The following is a 23,612-nucleotide window of genomic DNA, read 5'->3' on the forward strand; positions in this document are numbered from 1 at the left end:
TTTTTTATTGGATCTAGTTGCTTGGTTTTCGAGTGGTTTTCATGGTGGATCTGGAGGTTTTGCAGATATGGGTGGTGTTTGTGACGAATTGGGTGAGGTGGCTTTACATTAGGTCAAATTTGGGAGATTTCGGTGGGTGTTTTTGGGGAGGGTGGTTTTGGAAGATTTCGGTGGATGGTTTTCAAGGAGGGTGCGTAGGTTTTTTTCGAGTGGGTTTAAGGTGATTTGGGTGGGTGGTGATGGTGAAGTTGGGTCGGTTGATGGTGGTGGTGTTGACGGTTGGGCAGTGTTTTTTAGGGTTTTTGCGGGGAGTGGGGGAGTATTTTCGGGTGAGGAGAGCTCTGGCAAGGCACAAGGGAGCTCCGGCGATGGGCAAGGGAGATTCGGCGAGGGATGGTGGAGGTGTGGTGATGGTGGATGGGTGGTGGAGATAGGGTAGGATGGCGGTGGCTGGTTTGGATTTGGTGGTGTTGTGGTGGCTAAGGAAAGGAAATGGAAAAGTCTGGGGGGGAATGAAGTTGGAATGATTTGGGGTGAAGGAGAGGGTAAAGGGAATGAAAAAAAATGCCAAACAAACAACAACAAAGGGAATCAGGGCAATTGATTCTTATTTCTTTTGATGAATACCCCCAACCAAACGCACCATTAATGTGTTTGGGATATACTTACTGTTTGAGATTCACCTAGCTCATAGTTACTAAAATACCCTCTATTATCAAAATTACTGGAAGTCCCGTAGCATCAACTTATGGCCTACCAACTTTATGATTTACCCCTACAATTGGCAATAATTACTTGAGATGCCACTACGTAGTGCATATAACAATCACGTTACATTCATCATTTCATGTAACTCATACACAATAAAAAACTTCATACTTTTAATTCTCGTGTCACATTGACTTGAATGTCGAAGAAGGTTTTTTGGGGAGTACCACTTAAGCACTTAATGCATATCGCTTTGCTACTATGTAGGTGAATGATAAAGAACCTTACAATCACTTGGTGAACTTATTGCAAGCTAACTAGCTAAGTGTCACTCTCAAGACAATTGCCTTTTCCACGCTTATAATGTTTTTGGAAAAACACATACTTCGTACAATATTGTTAGGTCGTCATATTTATGTAATTGCTAAGATAAATAATACTCCGTAAATCAAGACCACTTCTACTAGTGACCTTTACCATTATATTATATTGAGATCTCAAGAAAAAAAAAAAAAAAAAAAAAACTATATCTGAGCAAAATTGTTGTCGTCGTCTCATGTTAAAGAATGCGAGGGGTATATTAATCATTTTAATTAATTGAAGAGTTGCTTATACTACCTCCGATTTAAATTACTCGCAACTTTGAAATATTTTATATCTCACAAATAATACTCCAAAATTACGAGTAATTTGGACCGGAGGTAGTACTTATCTTCGTGACCTATGATTATTAATTGATTAAGGGCGGTGCATTATTTATTAAGAGGCCTGCAAGTGGTGCAATTCTCTTTTCCATCAACACCGGTGAAAGTCATCATATAACAAATGATAATAAATTTCAGGAACAATGTACGGATCAGAGAATTTTGTACCATACGTAAAATAGTTCTTTATTATACCATCAGCTATTCATTCTTAGATATTTTTAGTAATTGGTTCAAAATGAACATGCCGAGGTGCGAGACAATCGATTGTGCATTTGTGCTCATGCTGGACACATTTCAAATTTAAAAAATAATACTCACGCGTAGCCCAAAACTGCACCCAACGCCGTTGTAGTACATTTGTCCCTGTGTCGAGTTTGAAATAGACTCGATCCAAATCGAGTTACTTTTATGCCAATAATCTAGAAGTGATAAAAATTTGGGGCGGACTTATGCATAAAATCGTGTGTCCAAGCCCACAAAATAGTATCGGGCTTATTAAGCCAAAGCAAGCTTATCGGGCTTTTTCGGGCCAACATAGACTCGGTTTTTAAACTAAAATTAGTGTGTACCCCGGGCGATGCCTCGAGTTGCTAGTTTGTGTACTTCTTTAATTAAATAATTATGTTCGACTACTTGTATAGTTAGTGTGTATAGTGGTTTGGGCATTGTCTCGGGTGTTACTTTTTTTTTTACATCATATGTATTATATATTCTAATCTTATTAAAAATAAATGAATTATATTACCTCTAATTAATTTACTTAATAAATGAAAGTAATATATAATACTATGTGAAATTAGAAACATTAATATAAGTTGGTTAAGATGGTAAATGTATCACCAGTAGTTAGCTTACGTGGCGCATATACTTTGAATGATGATGTGGCACTGTGACATGGCACACATACTGTCAAGAGTGTCACGTGACACCGTTTCTTAAAGAAGAACGGTTTTTAATATATAGTATAGATGCTTATTTATCTTTGCCCAAACCCATATTTTTTGGATCGGGTCGCATTGGACTAGCGAGCCGGGTCATTGATCGATGATCATCTCTACAATAATCCTATGCAACCTGTGTATCAGCCAAATTCGATACATACGCAAGTCTAACATTAATTAATTAGTTTCATCACAACTTTTCTCCAATAATCCCCATGCATTAAGTAAATACTCATGGTTTACTATTAATTTGATGGGCAAAGTACACAGTACACTAGGTTGATGATATCAAGAACAACCAAATAGGAGGACGACAAGCGTAACAAAAAGTGGACCCTAGAACTATTTATTTCATAAATAGAAATAGGATGAATGGACATAAATTCTTCAATACCTAACGGTAGCAATTAACTAGCAACTTGGTACTAATAATAACAATATCATAACGAAGTAACATTTAATAATCAAAGCGTGCCAAAAGAAGTAAATAATGCTTTTTTTGAGTAACAAAAAGAATAAAATGTGTTTGGCAACTTCATTGAAATCATGAATTTTAATAAGCTTAAAATGTTACTGAAAGAGTAACATTTATACGAAGTATTGTGATTTTCACGTGGCCTTTATATACTCAAGTATCAAATTTCAGATTTTTGGGATAGGATTCGTATTTCTGTCGTCTATACTTCATTTGGAATCATGATTGACCAAATAAGGTTATATACGAAGGGGGGACAACTTTTGAGAATTATAGATTTATTTAACATTTGAATTATTTTATCAGAATTTACCATAATTAATTGTAGAATGGTGTTATGTGATGGGGTTACGTTGTCGTAAATTAGATCATGAACATAATGGCATATTGGCATTTGTTTATGGTGTTAATTGTTCGCCAAAAGAATAAGTGAATATGTAGAGAAAATCCATGTATCTCAACTAGAGATAAATTGAACCATCTCAACATGGCATCGTGGTCATTTTGCAGGTTAACAATAGGGTTAATGTTGTAATTTTGTCTAAAAAATTTCTTTTTTCAAGCAAAATTAGAAGTTTTCAATGAATTTTTCAAAAAAAGAAGTTTCAATGAAGAATAGAAAACATTAATAGAGAAGTTAAGAACCTTCAATGGGTAAATCAAACATGACGAATGTCTTCAATGGAGGACACAAATCTTACCTTTATTTAGGGATTAACTATACCCTTCTTTTCCGCAAATTTCCCGTTTATCTTCATGATGAACAACATTTGTTCATCATAAGGGTATAACAGGAACTTCCTTACAACCCATCGCCATCTGTACATAGATGCTACCTATCTTGCCGCCACGTCATTCACATCTAGTCAGCACCTTTCTATAATGCCGTATCTACTGTCTCCATTCACGCCGTTTCCATCAATTTGGTAACGTTAGGGTATTATTCTTTGGATCTGTTGTGAAACAACTCGATCTTACCAGATTCATCTGGTGTTGAAGAACTCCATTGTCGTTTAGGGTTTTACAGGGGACATAATCCTTCCACCCTTCAACGTACATCGATTTGTCGAAGAAGTGGGGTTTAATCGTCGGTTGCATCTACGCGGCGAGGTTGCCCGTCAATTGCAGACATCCTGTCTTGGTGGCCGGTCAATTGCAGACACCCTGTCGTTACTCGAGGTGAGTTTTTTCCTACCATTCGCAATTAATTTGATCATAAATCCAAATTATTACAATTTTTTCCTACAATTCGCAATTAATTTGATCATAATCCAAAGTATTACATCAGTGTTTTGTTATTATTGTTTTGTTGGTAATAGGGTTTGCAATCATGATTTTAATCCAAATTATTACATCAGTTTTTTGTTTTTATTGTCTGCTGGTAATAGTGTTTGCAATCATGATTACTATTTCCAAATATGATTGCGGATAAAGATTGTTTGAAGAGTTAGTAATTAGTTGATAATGACACTGACTTTTAAAAATTCAACATTGCTGCGTGTGGTTATCCGTTTAATATTAATTGTTTAGTGAATTAAATAAAAATATGTGTGGGTGAAGGTTAACAGAGTATTAGCAATGGAATTGGACCTGGAAGAGGTACGAATCTAACTATATGCAATCTGGCAATTATATTTGTTTGTGGTTGATGTATGCCAACATAAACCCCTGTTGCAATCCGTAGGTATCTTCAGGAGGGATTTCCACAAAAAAATTAGTGGACTTACATCCGGGATTATTTAAGGTAAATGATACAATTAATATGAGTGAAATGTAATTAAATCGCTATTATTTGACTAATAATCCACCTTTGCTAAGGCTCTGTTGTGTGGCTATCCTTAGGATGATAGGCTGAGTGTGGGTGGTATGGTGAAGGCTAAGGGCCATGTTGTGAAGACACATGGTCTTGCTGTTAGCAGGGTAAGATTTTGGATTTTTTTTTGTGATTATTAGTGTTTAATGATGTTTGGTTGTTAACATGTATTATTCACTGATTGTTCATATACTGTAATTTCAGCCACCAAATATTAGTTGACGTATTCATTCATTTGGGCAGATTTGCAAAAAATTTGATGAGAAACGGATTCGATGGGTGACGGAGATGGGGTTTGGGGGTCTCCTGCATTTTGTATCCAGTAGACACCCAATTGTGTCTCCCCAAAACCAAACCCAGTGATGAATACCTTTCACGTCGAACCATAATCGAATGAGGTGAAAGTGTGAAAAGTCAAGTGTTGCGGTTAGTTTTTATTAAAATCCTTCTTTCTGTTTTCGAAAACATGCTCTATTTTATAAAAATGTCCAATTCAGTTTATTTTGGTCAATGATAAGGGTCCAATAATGGTGTAGTTGGATGGGGCTTTAAAAGACCTTTCCAACGATATATTATAAGCCCAATTCCGATGAATAATGAGGAAGTTATGGCCAAAATACTAAACTGGGCCCAAACCGGATTTTACCTACGACCCAATGATCATGAGGAGGGTCCAAAGGTTTAATCCTATTCCTAAAATAATTAGGATTGATTAGGATCTTCTATAAGTTTCTAAAATATCTTAATTATCCTTTTTTGAAAAGATAAGATCATGGAATTTGATTTGAATATAAACTTTCCTTCTTTTAAAACTTTCCTAATTCTATTCGGATTTAAAGATGTTCAAAGATAGTCAGATATTATTTTCGTGCCTCATATTTTTTATCCAAATTTTATATGGTTGGATAGATCTTGAAATTATCTTTCCAATGATATATTATAATATTAAATCCGAGCTATAACGAAAAAGATATTAAAGATATACGAAACTCTATCCAAAACTGACACCCTTTCACTATTTCGTCCATATCTTTTTATCTACAAAAGATTTTAATCTGATTCTAATTTCATTAGAAATTAGACTTCAAGATCTTTCCAACGACATATTATATGACTTATTTGGACTTCTAGATCAAAAGATATGATAAAAACAAAATCCGCAAAAACTGTCTCTGTCGCTAAACGACAGGTTTGTCGCCTAGCGACAGACTCTGTCGCCTGGCGACAAGATAAATTTCTGGCGACAAGGTCGGTTTGTTAGCGACAGAGTGGAGTTTTATTCCTTATCAAATTCTATGATTTTCCGGACTTTTTCCTTATAAATAGGGTCTCGAACCTCTGTTTTTATTCATGATCATCTTTCATCAATTCTCTCTATTCTCTCTCTAAGCAATATAGCTTATTCTTTCTCTCTATTTCTAAACTACCTTTTTACATACAATATTCCGCATTCACAAGACTTAGAGTCTCTTAGCCAAGTTCGAAGTTGCCTTCGCCCTAGACGTGAAAGGTTGATAATTTCTGAGGGTTTGGTCCAAAACTAGTCAAAACTTTATTTAATTTGATTTCAATTTAGTTCTTTAATTATTCTTTATTATTTTCATTGAAGTTTACTAACTTGTGTATTTTGTTATTAGAAAGAGGTACGAGGCTTCAAAGTAAGTAGATTAGCTTACTCCTTATTTTATTCACAATGTAGAAAGCATGTTTATTATTGTTTTATAATTCCTAGTATTATGTTAGGATGTTATTTTATGCTTTCTAGTATCATGTTTAGGTTGCCTCTTATTATTTCTAATATTATGTTATCATGTTAGTACCATGTTAGGTTTAAAGCTTTGATCTTTATTGTTTAGTGACATGCTAGGGTTTGTTATTAATCTTGTTAGTATCATGCCTAGGATCTTGCTATTATTATTGAGCTTTATTATGCCTTATCATGCTATTATTATCGTTATTGATTTATTATGTTGCTTGATATATTTTATTGTTATTGCTAGATCACACCTTTTATGATTGTTAAAGGGAATTTGTACTTGAAATCACGCTTAATAAGATAATTATTAATTTGGTTTACGCTAATGTGATTTTAACTCAAGTGATCGCCAATAATAGTTTTATTTGTGCATTGATATTCAACCAACATAGATAAACAGGGTAGGTTCAATATAATGTTTGTATGTTATTCGAAAAGCGCACATGAATACGAGCAGAACAAAGTAGAGGCCTATTTTATAGGGCGGGTCCTTTCTTTTGTAGATTGGATTCGTACCCTCATTCCCGGACCCTGTTTGGTTCAAGACCTTATGGAGTAGTTGATGATCCTTTTGGATTGTCTTTTGGGTTTACAAGTTCCTAAAACTTGTTGGCGACTCTTTTTGCTCTTTTTCTTTCCCTTTGGAACGCCACCGTACTTTAGTGTATGATCACAGTGGGGTTCAAGTTTGGGGTTATCATAATGCTTGAAATATTCTCTACAGTTTTTGGCGACTCCACTGGGGAGGATTTCTATTTATATTTCTGAAATTTATTTAATTTTGGCAATTATTTAGAATGAGCGGATGAGACTCGAAAAATTCTAAGTATTTCATGTGCGTGATTTGATTAACATTATTGTCATATGCATTAAAAGGTCCTCATGGGAGCACCCCATGAGTCAATCCATAGGAATTTTACACGTAGGAAATTTGAGAAATATCTTTCATGACTAGAATCGAAAAGATGATGCGAAATCTGGAAAATTCGAAGAACACAGAAACTTGCCAAGGCATGTAGGAACTAGCATCTAGAAAACAGGGCTTGTCGCCCGTAAAAAGTTTCTGTCGCTTGGCGACAGGAGCTTTTTTGCGGCGACAGTCCCTGTAGTCTGGCGCCAAGTTCTTCCAATACCGAGCCAGGGGTCTGCCTTCTTGCTTTGACCATTTCTAGCATTGTTGGCTTGATTTTGCTTATTGATTGAGTCCTTTTCTCACTTTTCTGAACCCATATGTGTTCTACATATGGAAATAACCCTCTGGGGGTTCCTGCTTCACCTGCCCAATGGAATATCCCACTATCATGTGCAAAGTTCAGATTTGGGTACGTGCAAAGTTTGTGAATCCACCAAACCATGGAGTCGAGTTCGATTTCATCACGAACTCGCGGAATCCTGTCCATTCGCTCCAACCCTCACGGTAGGCTTGTGTGAAATGCATATGGATTCATAACCATGGACCTTTTTGACTTAACCCATATCCTTGAACTTTAGAGAACTAGAGCCCTGGTTAGGTTGCAAACTCATTGCATCATATTGTGACTATGTGAACTACTTGTGCACCCTTGCTTGTATATATTATATATGTGTTAACCGTTTGTTTGACTTGTGTTTAAATCTAAATAAACTAACCAATGAATAAAGGACTTTGTTTAATTAATTAATTAATTTGAACTAATAAACAAGCCTAAAGTCGAGTCATAGTTCCTTTGAGTCAACCCGGATTTTATTCCCGTATACTGCACATGCGTCAACTTGTTTTGGTCATAGCCGGAGTTCTAGGAAGAACCACGAGTCGTATAACCTATGGATCTGTAGCCCCGAGTTTTATCTTTAATTTGGCGTTGGTTTCGTCCCAATCAGAATCACAGATTAAAAGTTATGACTAAAATACCACAGCCTGTCCAGTTTAATGCACATACGTGAAGTCTTAACTTAGTCTTTACTTGAGTCTAGTCACATAGTCTAGCCACATGGTCATGACACAAGTCTTAATATGTCACCTACACTCATTAGTCTTAGCACACACTTTGTACATGTCACCATGACCATGTCTTAGGTTCATGCATGAGTCGTTTTTCCGTCATTTGAGTTGGGGGTCCATTCTATTCCTAATTCTTCTATACTTCTCGATCTCCATCATCTTCCCACTCACTACATTCTTTCCCCATGTATATCATACCTCTCACTCTTCCATAATCTTTTCCCATCTATTTCATGTTGAATAAAGCTTGAGTCAAAATAATTGGTATAAAACTTATCCCTAATTTCCCTTTCTACAGTACTTGGTCAAGGAGAGAAGGGCGTTTAATCAAGGACAACACCTTTGTTCAAGTTTTACTTTTTGACAAACCAATCGGTAGGAAAAGGAAAGCTAAGAAGGCAATGGCTAGTCAAGAAGAACTTAATGAGGTCAAGGGACAGGTAGCCAACTTGGCTGAGATGTTACAAAATTTATCACTGCAAATAAGTAATCCTGAAAAACAGAAACAAATGGACCTAATCCAGGAAAGCTTGGGCAAGCTGTCCAACGACTTTAGATTCCAAGATATTAGCTCACAAGGGGTCTCGGTGGATAAGGAACTTCTCCCACAGAAGTTCAATCCCAATGACATCCCTAAATTTAAGGCTATGGATAACCCTTATTTTCATTTAAGAGCTTTTGAAACTATAATGAACATTAAGGGGATAGATAGAAAAGCATTTCACTTTGTATTTTCATTATCTTTAGAAGCTGTATGTCAACAGTGGTACTTTTCACTTGATAAAGAAAAGACCTCTAGTTGGGAATCTATTGTAAGTGCTTTCATTGAAAGGTATAAATGCAATATACAAATTGAAACCGACCATAGACAGCTTGAGATGCTAAGACAAAAAGAAAGTGAAAGTTTCACCTCCTTCTTTAATAAATGGAGGGAAATTACTGCAAAAATGATTGAAGTCCCTACTGAGAAGGAGGCTGTGAGGTTGTTTATCAAGAATTTACAAGAGAAGTATTCGAAGCATTTGAGATATCAACACAACTTGAACACTTTCAAGGCAGTCTATGACATAGGCATTGAGATTGAAGATGACCTTGTAAAACAAAAAGCTACTAACAATAGTAACCAAAGTGGCTGGAAAGGAAAGAAGAACGACAATCCTTCTTCTTCTGAAAACACCCACTCTAGTAACAATGTTAGTACCTTTGACCTCAATGAAGTCTTAGCCATGAATAACCAAGAATCTAAGAAAGAATTAAGGAAAGAATTCACTCCTATTGGGATGAGCTATGATGTTGCCTTCGATCGACTCCATACTAAGGGGCTTATTACTCCCATTGGACCTATTCAAGATCCCACACCTGAAAAGAGATTGCCTAGTTGGAATCCAGATGCACATTGTAAGTACCATCAAGGTAGGGGTCATACTACTGAGAGCTGTTGGAAGCTAAAGGAGGCCATCCAGTATTTGATCGACAATAACAAGCTTCCTATACCTCCAGTCGGCAAGAAGACCGGGTGATGATAAAGCACAAGACAAGAAGCGAGCTTCAACGACAAGATTTCGTGACCTCTTTTTTCTATTTCTTTTTTTATTCCTTTCCCCAATAAAGTTTAGCATAGGCACCTTTCATTTTCCCCTAGTTTTTACTTTGTAGGACTTTTCATTTACTTTTTTCCTTTTAATAAAATGAGCATTTTATTTTCTTGAATATGATCATTGCATTGCATTATTAAAAAACAAAAAAAAAAAAAAAAATCAATGTCGAATTAAGCACAAGGTATACCAAGGATTTGAGGCACCCCTTGTAACCATATCATATTACCTTTCACCCTTCAAATATATAATTCCTTTCTTGACAAACCACTTTGAGCCTTGTCTAACGATAGACCTTTCATTTTTCAACCCACATCTACTAACCTTGGGATGGGATGGTGTGTAACTTATGCAAGTTCCAATTTACAAAAGCTTGAGTGATAAAAATAAAAAAATATAATAAAAGTGTACAAAAGAGCAAGTGTTTCAATGTCTTGGATATAAAAATATCTTTGATAAGAACATGTCTCAGATTGCGTTTCTTATCGAGTGCTCGGTACCGTGCCTGAGAAACATGAATGCCAAGTGAGTGATAGACCGCATGATCGGGATTGCCCACACTTATAAAAATAAAAAAAAGCAAAAAAAAGAAGAGCAAACAAAAAAGAAAAAAAGCTCAAAAATGAGAAAACTCAAGCATAAAAAATACAAAGATTCAAAAGCAAGGTTGCACACCTTGGGGGCTTATCTAGGGTCTTGAGCCTTTATCCCCTTCTTCTCTAACCTTTAGCCTAACCACGTTACAACCCTTAAAAGACCTTTTTGAGGTATACACACACTTGTGCGAGGTTCGGCTAGAGCTACGTTTGGCCTGATTCCTAACGGATACGTAGGCAACCTCAGATTGAGGTGCGGCCATAATAAAAATGCATTCATTTTCACATTCACACACTTACACCATGATCATATCAAGGGATTTCCAATGCTCATCCCTATTTACTTAGAGCTAGACTTGGGGGCTTGATCCTTACATCATTAGCCTACCTAGCCTAAGAGTCATCATTATTTGACTCTTATCAAATAATACTTTTCCACACCATTAACCTTTGCAGCTTAACTTTAGTGTCACTTTCACACACATCACAAATACATGACCAAATAGACTTCCAATTAGGAACCCTTTGTCATGAAATCTTAACATAATGTTGAAGCATGCTTTGTCATATCAACATCACTCATCACTTATAATCATCATTGTATCAGGAAGTATGAAGTGCTTAGCCTCCATGCCTAAGTTACCCATATACTTTCATAATCGAGTCAACTAAGATAGTTTAGGAGGAATTAATCCTTGCACCTTGAGGGATAGTATCAAATGCATATACTTGATTAAGCTCATTCAACATGCACCATCAAATACTTCGATTCTTTTTCACTTCTTTCTTTTTTCGGGAAAAGTCGGTACCCTCCACAAAAATGACGGAATTTTTTTGATTTTTTGCATTTTCAAGTCGCACTTTATACACGAGTCATGTACATTGAGTCATGTCGTGCACATCGAGTGGAGTCTAACACATGTGTCAAACGATTTGAGTTAAGTCATGTCAAATCAATGAGTCAAGCAGCACTAAGCCTTAGGTCAACCCTAAGATAAAATAAAGATGAGCAAAGTCCTATAGTCTGAAATATAGATGCAGGTACATTCCAGCGAGCAAGAATATTCTCGGATTTTTTCGAAAAACCGCGAATATAGATGTAAGAAACTTTTCCAAGATGAGAGAAGTTTGAGCAAAATTATGAAGAGCTTTAATTTCCAAAAGATTTGAGCAGATTTGGTTGTAAGGAAACGACCAAATTGAAAGTTCGGAGCGAAACCGAGCAATGAACAGCAGCAGCAGCGGTAAAAATGAAAAAGAAATCTGTCGCCAAACGACAAGGTTTGTCGCCTGGCGACAAAACGATATCGCGGCGACGAGCACTTTTGGCTTGCGCTGGTGCAGCGACAGGTCACGTGGCTTCATGATGTGGTCATATAGACCTGGCTCAGCAATTTTGGTTCCTTGGTACGCCAGTTAGCCCCTCTAAGCAATTTGACATGATTTAGTAATCGGCTCGATTACAACAACAATAAGTGATCGACCTGACAAAAGATCGTCTCACTTAGCTTAAAGCGCCTAAGTATTGGCTCATCGCAAGCACCAAAGTAACGGTTCACAACGATTTCCTAAGATGGAAGAAGATTTGAAGATTCGAGATGACGAAGCCTTCAATAGGGGGCTTTAAGATTAAAAAGAGTCTATTACTTGGATTTAAGAAGGACGGTTTGAGATGAAGCGACCTTCAATAGCTTTCACTATGATCGGGGAGGTTATTATTTGAGAAGAACGATTCAAGATGAAGCGGTCTTTGATAGCTTTCGCTAAGATTGTGAAGGTTATCACTTGATTTGAGAAGATAGCACGAGATGAGCAATCTTCGACAACGCCCGCTAAGATTGTGGAAGTTGTCACCAAGATTTGAGAAGATAGCACGAGATGAGCAATCTTCGACAACGCCCGCTAAGATTGTGGAAGTTGTCATCAAGATTTGAGAAGATAGCACGAGATGGGCAATCTTCGACGACCTTCGCTAAGATTGTGGAAGTTGTCATCAAGATTTGAGAGGATAGCACGAGATGGGCGATCTTCGACAATGTCCGCTAAGATTGTGGAAGTTGTCACTTATATTTGAGAAGAGCGGTTCGTGATGAGGCGGTCTTCGACAACATTCGCTAAGATTGTGGAGGTTGTCACCTAGATTTGAGAAGAGCGGTTCGTGATGAGGCGGTCTTCGACAATGCCCACTAAGATTGTGGAAGTTGTCACCTATATTTGAGAAGAGCGGTTCGTGATGAGGCGGTCTTCGACGACATTCGCTATGATTGGGAAGGTTGTCACCATGATTCAAGGAAAAGCTCGAGATGTAGCAGCAATGATAGACAGTGTTCCCTAAGATGTGGAGTGTTGTCTCAAATTTTGAAGATGGCGAAGCAAGGTCACCTTCGACGGTCCCTCAAGGTAAAGAAGAGATTGTCTATAGCGGCGATGCACTGCCGTGGCAACGTACGGCCACAACCTGAAGATGACGACATACAGTTATTTTCGACGATGTTCCCGAAATACTATGGAGGATTGTCACCAAGAATATTGAAGATGACGACGTACGGTTATTTTCAATGATGGCGTTCACGAAATACTGTGGAGGTTGTCACAAACAACAAAAGCAACAGCAGAATAGTTACTTTCAGAGACGTGTGCTCGACGGTGCAAGATACGCGTTTCTTAACTCTCTTATCTGTTTAACTAATGATTGGTTTGCAGGTATCAGCGTTATAAGAATGATTTGGAATCGCAGAACGTTTTGAATCATTCTCCGTCCCTATCGATACTTTGACTTTCGTTTTCGAAACATAAGTTTCTCCAAACTCAGTCAAAGTGGGGGCTTCTGTAGACACCCAATTGTGTCTCCCCAAAACCAAACCCAGTGATGAATACCTTTCTGTTGCGGTTAGTGTGATAAGTCAAGTGTTGCGGTTAGTTTTTATTAAAATCCTTCTTTCTGTTTTCGAAAACATGCTCTATTTTATAAAAATGTCCAATTCAGTTTATTTTGGTCCATGATAAGGGTCCAATAATGGTGTAGTTGGATGGGGCTTTAAAAGACCTTTCCAACGATATATTATAAGGCCAATTCCGATGAATAATGAGGAAGTTATGGCCAAAATACTAAACTGGGCCCAAACCGGAAGGAGGGTCCAAAGGTTTAATCCTATTCCTAAAATAATTAGGATTGATTAGGATCTTCTATAAGTTTCTAAAATATCTTAATTATCCTTTTTTGAAAAGATAAGATCATGGAATTTGATTTGAATATAAACTTTCCTTCTTTTAAAACTTTCCTAATTCTATTCGGATTTAAAGATGTTCAAAGATAGTCAGATATTATTTTCGTGCCTCATATTTTTTATCCAAATTTTATATGGTTGGATATATCTTGAAATTATCTTTCCAATGGTATATTATAATATTAAATCCGAGCTATAACGAAAAAGATATTAAAGATATACGAAACTCTATCCAAAACTGACACCCTTTCACTATTTCGTCCATATCTTTTTATCTACAAAAGATTTTAATCTGATTCAAATTTCATTAGAAATTAGACTTCAAGAGATTTCCAACGACATATTATATGACTTATTTGGACTTCTAGATCAAAAGATATGATAAAAACAAAATCCGCAAAAACTGTCTCTGTCGCCAAACGACAGGTTTGTCGCCTCGCGACAGACTCTGTCGCCTGGCGACAAGATAAATTTCTGGCGACAAGGTCGGTTTGTTAGCGACAGAGTGGAGTTTTATTCCTTATCAAATTCTATGATTTTCCGGACTTTTTCCTTATAAATAGGGTCTCGAACCTCTGTTTTTATTCATGATCATCTTTCATCAATTCTCTCTATTCTCTCTCTAAGCAATATAGCTTATTCTTTCTCTCTATTTCTAAACTACCTTTTTACATACAATATTCCGCATTCACAAGACTTAGAGTCTCTTAGCCAAGTTCGAAGTTGCCTTCGCCCTAGACGTGAAAGGTTGATAATTTCTGAGGGTTTGGTCCAAAACTAGTCAAAACTTTATTTAATTTGATTTCAATTTAGTTCTTTAATTATTCTTTATTATTTTCATTGAAGTTTACTAACTTGTGTATTTTGTTATTAGAAAGAGGTACGAGGCTTCAAAGTAAGTAGATTAGCTTACTCCCTATTTTATTCACAATGTAGAAAGCATGTTTATTATTGTTTTATAATTCCTAGTATCATGTTAGGATGTTATTTTATGCTTTCTAGTATCATGTTTAGGTTGCCTCTTATTATTTCTAATATTATGTTATCATGTTAGTACCATGTTAGGTTTAAAGCTTTGATCTTTGTTGTTTAGTGACATGCTAGGGTTTGTTATTAATCTTGTTTGTATCATGCCTAGGATCTTGCTATTATTATTGAGCTTTATTATGCCTTATCATGCTATTATTATCGTTATTGATTTATTATGTTGCTTGATATATTTTATTGTTATTGCTAGATCACACCTTTTATGATTGTTAAAGGGAATTTGTACTTGAAATCACGCTTAATAAGATAATTATTAATTTGGTTTAGGCTAATGTGATTTTAACTCAAGTGATCGCCAATAATAGTTTTATTTGTGCATTAATATTCAACCAACATAGATAAACAGGGTAGGTTCAATATAATGTTTGTATGTTATTCGAAAAGCGCACATGAATACGAGCAGAACAAAGTAGAGGCCTATTTTATAGGGCGGGTCCTTTCTTTTGTAGATTGGATTCGTACCCTCATTCCTGGACCCTGTTTGGTTCAAGACCTTATGGAGTAGTTGATGATCCTTTTGGATTGTCTTTTGGGTTTACAAGTTCCTAAAACTTGTTGGCGACTCTTTTTGCTCTTTTTCTTTCCCTTTGGAACGCCACCGTACTTTAGTGTATGATCACAGTGGGGTTCAAGTTTGGGGTTATCATAATGCTTGAAATATTCCCTACATATCCATAATGCAGTTTCCTAGGCAGTTAGCGTATTGGGTGATGACTAGAATAGATCCCCTTACTAGAAGCATGGTTGCTCCTGGTGGACGTGTATTTAGTTTTTCAAATAACCAAGTCAGGTGGATATTAGGAATCCCGAACGGGAGTAAGGCAGTGCCCAATGCAAAGTTAATGTCCGGGGAAGTTCGGGGAAAGGTACAACATCTGCTTTTGAAATATGGGAGTTCGTGGAAGACAAAATCTAGTAGAGGTTGTGGTAGTGTGTACACTTCTGTTGGAATACCTGTTACTCGTACAATGATGGCTCGTTTAGAGGCTGAGTTTGCTGATGATGAAGAAGAAGAGTTTAAGTCCATATTTCTCATCGTTGCCTTGCACATGGTGTTATGTCCTACTCAATCTCCAAGACTAGGGACCGACTTATTACCAGCACTTAGTTGTGTGATGAACTGCATAGAGTATGATTGGTGTGAGTTGGTGTTAAACAAATTAATGGATAGTGTAGCAAGCTTTGCCCGTCGATTTTATGGTAATGGATATGCTACTGGTTGTGGTGGTTGTGCAATGTTTGCCGTTGTAAGAACATATCTGATACTGTCTCTTATGCTGTAAAATATGTGTCAAAGTGAATTTTGTATTTATGGGTAACTAATGGTATTAATTTGACATATTGTGCAGATTTTCTACCTTGATCGTCTTGATAGGAATCCTGTTTAGTGGGGTGTATTTCCCAGAATTAAAGTCTGGAGCATGAAGCAAATTGGGTTTGCCTCGAAGGATGATCGAAGACTTGAAGGTGATTTTGGGAAGCTAGTGGTATGTACGGTGCATTTCCATGCTTTAATGTTCACAGTGTTTGTATGGTTGTTCAACTATATGTGATGCCCTCATAAAACTTATGATATTAATCCAGATGGTGGACGTAGCATATGGTGAAAGACACTGCCGGATGGCAAGGGATACCGAAGCTCCCAATGGCAATATTGTTGTGAAGGTAGGTGTATCAGTACTAGTTTGTAGGTACAATTTTAAACGTGGGTACGTATGTAGTTAAATTGCTTTTTTTTTGGGCTTACTTTTGTAGGATGTAGCAAAACTCATCATGGCATCGCGTTTGCGTGAGAGAAACCACATACAAGGTGTGTCAAGGAAGAGGAGATGCTTCCCTTTGGAACAATGATTTGCTACACACATGAAGGGAAACATTTTTTTACTTGCTAGGGGAATCATATACATCCTTGTCCAATGTACTTCTACTAGTTGGGGCATATTCTGTACGATTTACTTGTGTATATGGTGAGAGCATTGTTAGAATAATTTAGATCTTTGATTGTATTTCATAATATCTGGCTCAATTTGTATGATATGAAATGTGTCCGATTACGTTATAAGCCAGTGTTGGAAGGTTATACAGTTATACATTTTTTGTATACTTGAGGTAGTAACGTTAATGTATGGATAGTTCATTATTGTTGAGCCCACCCATTTGGTGACTTAAATTTTCGGAAGCCCAATCACAAAACATGGACAACAGGTCTTAACACGGTACTCCAACTATATCTGCATTTAAACGAGAAACAAAAGGCTATATCATTTACCCAAATTGTTTGTTCAGGTTTAGTTCTAATAACTAGTAGGAGATATTAAACTTCATCTGCCACTTTTATTAAGTTACAGATAAATCATTAACACATTAGAGGTGCAGCACATCCTAAGGAATGTCTTGTGAATAGTCCTGGTTGTTCATGTTGCAAACCGTTGTTCCAGCCCGTAAAATGTACTAATTTTGTATGATTGAACTTGAAGTACATGTAGTTGTCACCTCCGTATAATTGGTTAGAAGTGGTCGCCGATCTTAGGTACACCATGTATGCTTTTACGGATTACAACATTCTGAAAATATTTTCCACCGTTCTTGTTGGTGTGTAGTAAGGTTTGAATGATGTGCTCATATGGGAACATCACACAAAAATTCTGTGACCCAATAAGCAATACTTCTTCAGGCCCAATAGACAGTAAGACCACTCCATTTATTGCATCCGCAGCGGGTTATTATTCGTAAATTAAAAATTTTGTGGTAATTATTTACCGACATGGTATTAATTTCATGATTATATAAATTACCATAAGACAGTACATTTTTTTTTGATAAATAGTCTAGGGTACACTAACCTTTATCTTTTTAAATAAGATTATGAATGTTGTGCTCATATGGGAACATCACACAAAACATTTGTGACCCTAAACGCAATACTTCTTCAGGCCCAATAGACAGTAAGCCCACTCCATTTATTGCATCAGCAATGGGTTAATATTCGTAAATTAGAAATTTTGTGGGTAAACAATTTGTTAATTTAGCTATTTTGTTTCTTATGATCTCATGCATGTATTAATCTTTCAACCAAAAAAATGTGCTATAATTGTCCTAAAATCTCATCCGTGTATTCTTGTTCTTACTAACCAACTCATAACTATTATAAAGTAAAAACACGTAATGAATAAATACATACTACAATGTTGATTAACTTAATCTATTCAATTACAATATATCAAAAAATGACAAGTAATATCGCGCGGGACACACACCAGTCTATACTTATTTATTAAAAAGCCTTCCTAAAATCGTTTATGTGCCCACGGCATTCCCATCTCATAGCGTTGTGACACATCATCACTTAATGACATGTCATCACCAATTAACAAATCATTCCAACTATTGTTTATAGATTAATATTAAAAAGCATTTGATGGGTTTTGAACACTACACCTTGAGGATACAAAATCCAACTCTTTACCATCTTATCTAATAATAATTCATGTTATCTATACAAATGAATATAATTATTAGAGGATTCAAAGAAAGCGAGGTTTGAAAAAATATCGTTTGTGAAATAAAATCTACATTTCTCAAACAATACGGTTTTAAAAATTGCTTTCTATACTCTTTGTTAATTACTCGCATTATGTGTAACATTTATGCATAACATACATAATGGATGATAATATATTTCAAAAAGAAACAATTTAATGAAAGTGGTAACCCGGCGCAACGCCCGGGCCGCACACTAGTATCATTATTAAATAATCTTCTCTACAACGGCTCTACATTTACCATTGTTTATTCCTGCCAAGGTCTCCGGTCACTCCCTTTCACGGTCTTTTAACTTATCATTACCCGTTCCGCCGATCTACCACTATAAAATCTTATGCTTTTAAAATGAATAATATCTCCCACAAAATGGTTAAAGTGACCGGTGCATGTTGAGATAGAAATTGAGTCGTGAAACCTCAACTTACGTATTACACTAGCAAATCCTGTCTAGTCTGTGTTCCGAATGGTCATACTTTATACGGTGTTCCGTTTTTTATATAGATATGAACACTATTAAACGGGGAGTAAGTGTAGCCCACTACCAGGTATAGTCCATACCAAGTACTTTTGTTGTTTTTGTTTATACTGTTATTATTGATAAATATACTGTTATTGTTGATTTTGTACTGTTATTTTTTATTCTATAGTGTTATTATTCCAGCGAGATTTTCAATTAAGAAAGAGGGAAAAAGAAAAAAGCATATTTTTGAATTATACTGTTATTATTAATTTTATTCTGTTATTATTGATTTTAATACTGTTTTTGCCTCTTGGTATGGACCATACCGGGTAGCGGTCCATCACGCCTCAAGTAATTAATTAAATATCTTTTTTTCTAGCACTTGAGGGACCAAATCTCACGGTAAAAAGTCATTCCAAACCACTCAAATTAAGTGAGCCATACACTTGCTCTTAGTATATAAGGATAACAACATGAGTCCTTTACTCTTTGCCCCTCTCACAATTCATCACCTCAACATTCCTTTCATATTACCTTAACATATTAAGGCAATGCCTAGGCGAGCCATCACTCCGTGCCATACTCCCGCTCTTTTGTACTTCGATCCACCATCGGGACTCATTCTTGAGATGGATTTTACTCAATTCGAATACCTGTTTGTAAATGATGAAGGTGAGATATTGGCTAGTGCGCATATTCAAACCATATGTGCACTCATTTTAAATCCGAAAAACAACTCCCATGACCTTCTTAATTCTTTGCAGATGCGTGAGGAGGGCACAGAAGATCCTCCGCGTCTAGCCCATTTCCCTAGCATATTTGATTGTTACCCCATACGCCCTGAATTCGAAGTATTTCTCCAGTGGTGTTTAGGTTCATTACCACCTTCTTCATTCAACCCCATAAATGCCAAACCGGCTTTCCATGTCTTAGATCCTAAACCTATAATTGACATTAGTGGTCCGATCTGGGAATTAGACCATACATCACTTCGGATGTGCGTTGGTGCCTATACCGACACCTTCAAAGTGTTTAAAGTCCCATCCTTTCCACACATCCTCCACCTTTTGGTTGGATTTGTTGAAAACAAAAATTTTCACTACGGATATCTCTACGTTGATTTTACTCCCTTCCACCTTCACAAGGCCAAGGATCTGACTTGTGTGCCATGTGCACCAATGCCACCCGATTCTCTTGTGTGCTGTTGGAATTTGAGGGGCCTAGGTCGACCTTCTTTGATTGAAAACTTCATTGTGTTGCATGATTTGCATAACCCAGTACTTGTTATCCTGTTAGAAACAAGGCACGGCTACACCAACATTGCTAGTCTTGTCGATCAACTACCTAGGAATTACACCTTTGGGTTCTCATTACCAACTGATGGTCTATGCGCGGGGGGGGGGGGGGGGTGGTGTACTTGTGGAAGATGGATTCAATAGCAGCAGATGCCAAGACTGTTACTTCTTCTTCATTCAAGGCAGATGTGTTTTTTAAGGTAATATTTGTTAGCTGTTGATGTTGTATATTTGTATAACCTTCCATCACAATTTTAATTTGAGTCTTATGTTGATTACAGGGCCACCTCAAGTCGAGGAGATGTTTATTTGAGTGACTGTAACGTGTGTGCTACCTTGGTGCCTTCGACATCTGGAGGTTGAAGTCAAAAGTGACAAACGACTATGCTAGACCTTTGTTTTTAATTTAGCTTAATGTCCTGTTGTTATGTATCATAGACCTGGTTTTTTAATTTCTTGAGCGTTAATGTCTTGTTATGATGATAATGTTAAAATTAAAATTTACGTTTATCATGTTTGAGGCAACATCTGTCTGTGGTCTATGAAGGGAACAAGGTATATTCAACGTTTATGTTTATAAGGCAACGAAAAAAACGCTTATCAATATTATCGTAATAAATCAGATGATTATTATTAATTACATCAATAATACAACCAGAATCTAGTAAAAAACCATATTACGACAACTGAACAAGTAATGGCCCTAGCTAGTTCGTAGCACTTGGTAATCTCCGACTTCAAGGTACGAATTTCATGTCGCATTTCCTCATTCTTCACTAGCACTTCGCGAGTGATGTTCTCAAGTACGTCAAGTCGATCTTGTATTCTCGAGTATTCATCCACCCATTCAAAGTAGCCACAGCCTTTAGATCTATCCTGTACACAATTTTGAAGACATAGATTAAGTATCTACAATGATTTGAGATCATGAGTGCACAATAATCACATAACCCTACGTTACCTGCCAAAAAGGACACCCTAGGAATGACCGACCACTGTTAACGCCCCGGCGAACGGTAGACACCTTGGCCGGGATCCCATGTCTGCATTGCCTATGGGTGGTGCTGGATCCAGATGACATTGCTTGTGTAGAACTATGTAGAATTGGAATAGAAATGCTTTCTTTCTCCATTTAAAGGGATTTTCTTGTTCGACTTGGGCCGGCCTAGTGTGGACTCATTAGTCCACTTTTATAACTTAGCTGCACGGAGTGATAAGCCTACTTAAGTTTGTATATTGTTTTACACCTTTATTATACGGTCGGGATGTGAGCGATTCACAGTCTCTTTAATATATAAGTCGTCCTTATAAAAGTTGTAACATTAATTCATCTTAAACCAATTAATATAATAATTACCCTGTGCATATATAGGGGTTACAATTACCTACTTAAGGGTACTACAAAACTGAGTTCTTTAAATTAGATATGTCCAATGAATTACTATTACATACAATCTAAAAATTCTAATCCAATGCTATCACTGAGTATAGGTATATTGTCTTTTAGAATGATACTGAAATTATAACTGTCACCATTTCGGTTTTAATTCCATAATGCTCCATACATTAATACATATAGAATCATAGCAATATTCATGAAATGTTTCATAGGATAATAACCATATCTACAGATAAATCCTTAACACACCGTCACTTCGTCGTGTATGACCACGTATGGTTGCAAAAAAATACCATGTTAAAAATTTAGTATAATCTTTTTTCATGATAAAAACATGAATACTTATCTATGAGGTTAACAATTAATTATTAGTCTATACAATAACAAACAAAGAGGGTATTAAAGTTCAACAGGCACCAATATTTGGTACAAAATAATAGACCCTTAAGTTTCACGACTATATATATAAAAAACAAAGAGGATAAAAATCCCAGATCTATATATATAGGTTCATAAGTCATTTTAAACCAATGTAGCTATCAATTACAAGTCAGATACCGTAATATAGAGTAATACATAATCGATTGCCACGAGAAATAATATTGTCTCTTTATACAAACACTCAATTTTGTTCCCACGTGGTACATTTGCACAGGTGTACATAGATGGATATGCATTTGATTTTGTATTGCACAGTAAGTTGCGGTATTCTTTCTCAGTACTCAATAATTTAAGCGCAATTTTATTTCTTATCAATTCTCTATTGGCGGGAATAGTTTTTTACGTGAAATTAGCAAGCTTTTAAATTTTCTACCTCCATCTCCCCCTCTATTTCCGCATCTCGTACAAGGCATATACCCACAAACTGACACGTGACAGCACATCCTTTACAACATTACAAAAGTAAGTAGTTGAAGTAAAGTTCCAACTGCTTCTTTTCTTTGAGAAACAACTGTTTAAACTAGATTCAGACCTTACCATAAAAGAATATCTGACGAAATATCTAGTTAGTGGCAGGTCAAATATTTTTTTCTCTGAAACTGGTCATTGTATCAAATACAATCCTTATACAGCGTGCCTTACAAGACTCAGCAAAACAATACGTACTAGCTCTCACTTTGTATACGCTTTGTTTAGCAGTAGACAAATACAATCCTTATTCTTTTTCTTTCCTATTACATAGCTCCGCATACAAGTATTCTTGTACATTGTTTCGCATACAGAGCAACGCAGACCAAGTGGCTAGAAATTGCACCTTGGTAATTAAGGTTGTAGGCGCTTGAGGTCGTGGGTTCGATTCCACATTCTATACCTTTTCATTAACAATTGTTTCATTTTTGTGTCGTTAGTACTGTAGGTTTTGTTTGATGTATCATATTTCCTTATGCTGTGTAATCCAAATTTTCTTGTTTGATTACCGTAGCATTTTAATCGTAAAATGTATAGAATGTCGATCTCTAAAACCTACATTACTGTTTTATTTTTTACTTTTGTTGTATGTTGTATACTTTTTTGCTTAATTATTTTTGACTAAACGTAACAACATTAGATGGAAAAAGTGTAAATACGTAATTTTTATAACAAATTACAATAGTAATACCATAACATAACTGACAAATGCAGATTATTGGTTTTGCACTGTGCATAATTACGGTGCTTCAACCACAAAATTAGTGTAACATATCTTATAGTGTATCGTGTTGCACCTCCTTCTTTTGTGGACACCATAACCCTCTTCTAGGGGAGTAAGGTGTATTATCCCTCATGTTGGCTTTAATAAAGGAGGGTGTAACTTCTACAGGACTTAAGTTTACTGTAGAAAATGGCTTTGGAATACTTGAAAATCTTTAATTTTATGGTTACCCATCATTTCAAGCTGTGCTTGTTTACATTGCAAAGTGGTTGAATTAAATATGGAAATGTCCTTGTTGATTTATTTTTCTTTAACTTGCTTAGGTTAGTAAAGGGGCTAATTTATTAACATATCCAAAGGTCACCCTGATTTGCTGTATTTTCCTTTTTTCTATTGTTTTGTTGGTGAGTATAATCAGATATTAGTATGTGATAAT

At 36.2% G+C, this 23,612-nt stretch overlaps 1 protein-coding gene and 1 long non-coding RNA gene across 3 annotated transcripts; both read left to right on the plus strand.

Annotated features, from left to right (window-relative positions):
* Window positions 1-3,758: 3,758 nt before the first annotated feature.
* LOC145597738 (uncharacterized) lies at window positions 3,759-10,138 on the plus strand. 2 transcript variants are annotated; one of them, XM_081653978.1, is made up of 6 exons: window positions 3,759-4,010; window positions 4,392-4,430; window positions 4,516-4,575; window positions 4,674-4,751; window positions 4,888-6,302; window positions 8,680-10,138. In XM_081653978.1, exon 6 carries the CDS (start codon window positions 8,783-8,785, stop codon window positions 9,899-9,901), a length of 1,119 nt encoding a protein of 372 aa, XP_081510104.1. In that variant the 5' UTR covers window positions 3,759-4,010; window positions 4,392-4,430; window positions 4,516-4,575; window positions 4,674-4,751; window positions 4,888-6,302; window positions 8,680-8,782; the 3' UTR covers window positions 9,902-10,138. The 2 variants fall into 2 exon arrangements, with proteins under 2 accessions (XP_081510104.1, XP_081510105.1); XM_081653979.1 differs by lacking the exon at window positions 3,759-4,010 and having other exon boundaries at window positions 4,029-4,430.
* Window positions 10,139-14,149: 4,011 nt separating this feature from the next.
* On the plus strand, window positions 14,150-16,925 carry LOC145599454 (uncharacterized). Its single transcript, XR_014103757.1, has 4 exons — window positions 14,150-14,694; window positions 16,196-16,333; window positions 16,431-16,511; window positions 16,602-16,925. It is a non-coding gene; the product is annotated as an uncharacterized LOC145599454 (long non-coding RNA).
* Window positions 16,926-23,612: the final 6,687 nt, after the last annotated feature.

This window comes from Chenopodium album, chromosome 20 (genome assembly GCF_948465745.1).
Source record: "Chenopodium album chromosome 20, dcCheAlbu1.1, whole genome shotgun sequence".
NCBI lineage: Eukaryota > Viridiplantae > Streptophyta > Magnoliopsida > Caryophyllales > Amaranthaceae > Chenopodium > Chenopodium album.

Coding starts and splice junctions, on each gene's coding strand:
- LOC145597738 (XM_081653978.1), top strand. CDS start 8,783: ATGGCTAGTCAAGAAGAACTTAATGAGGTCAAGGGACAGGTAGCCAAC.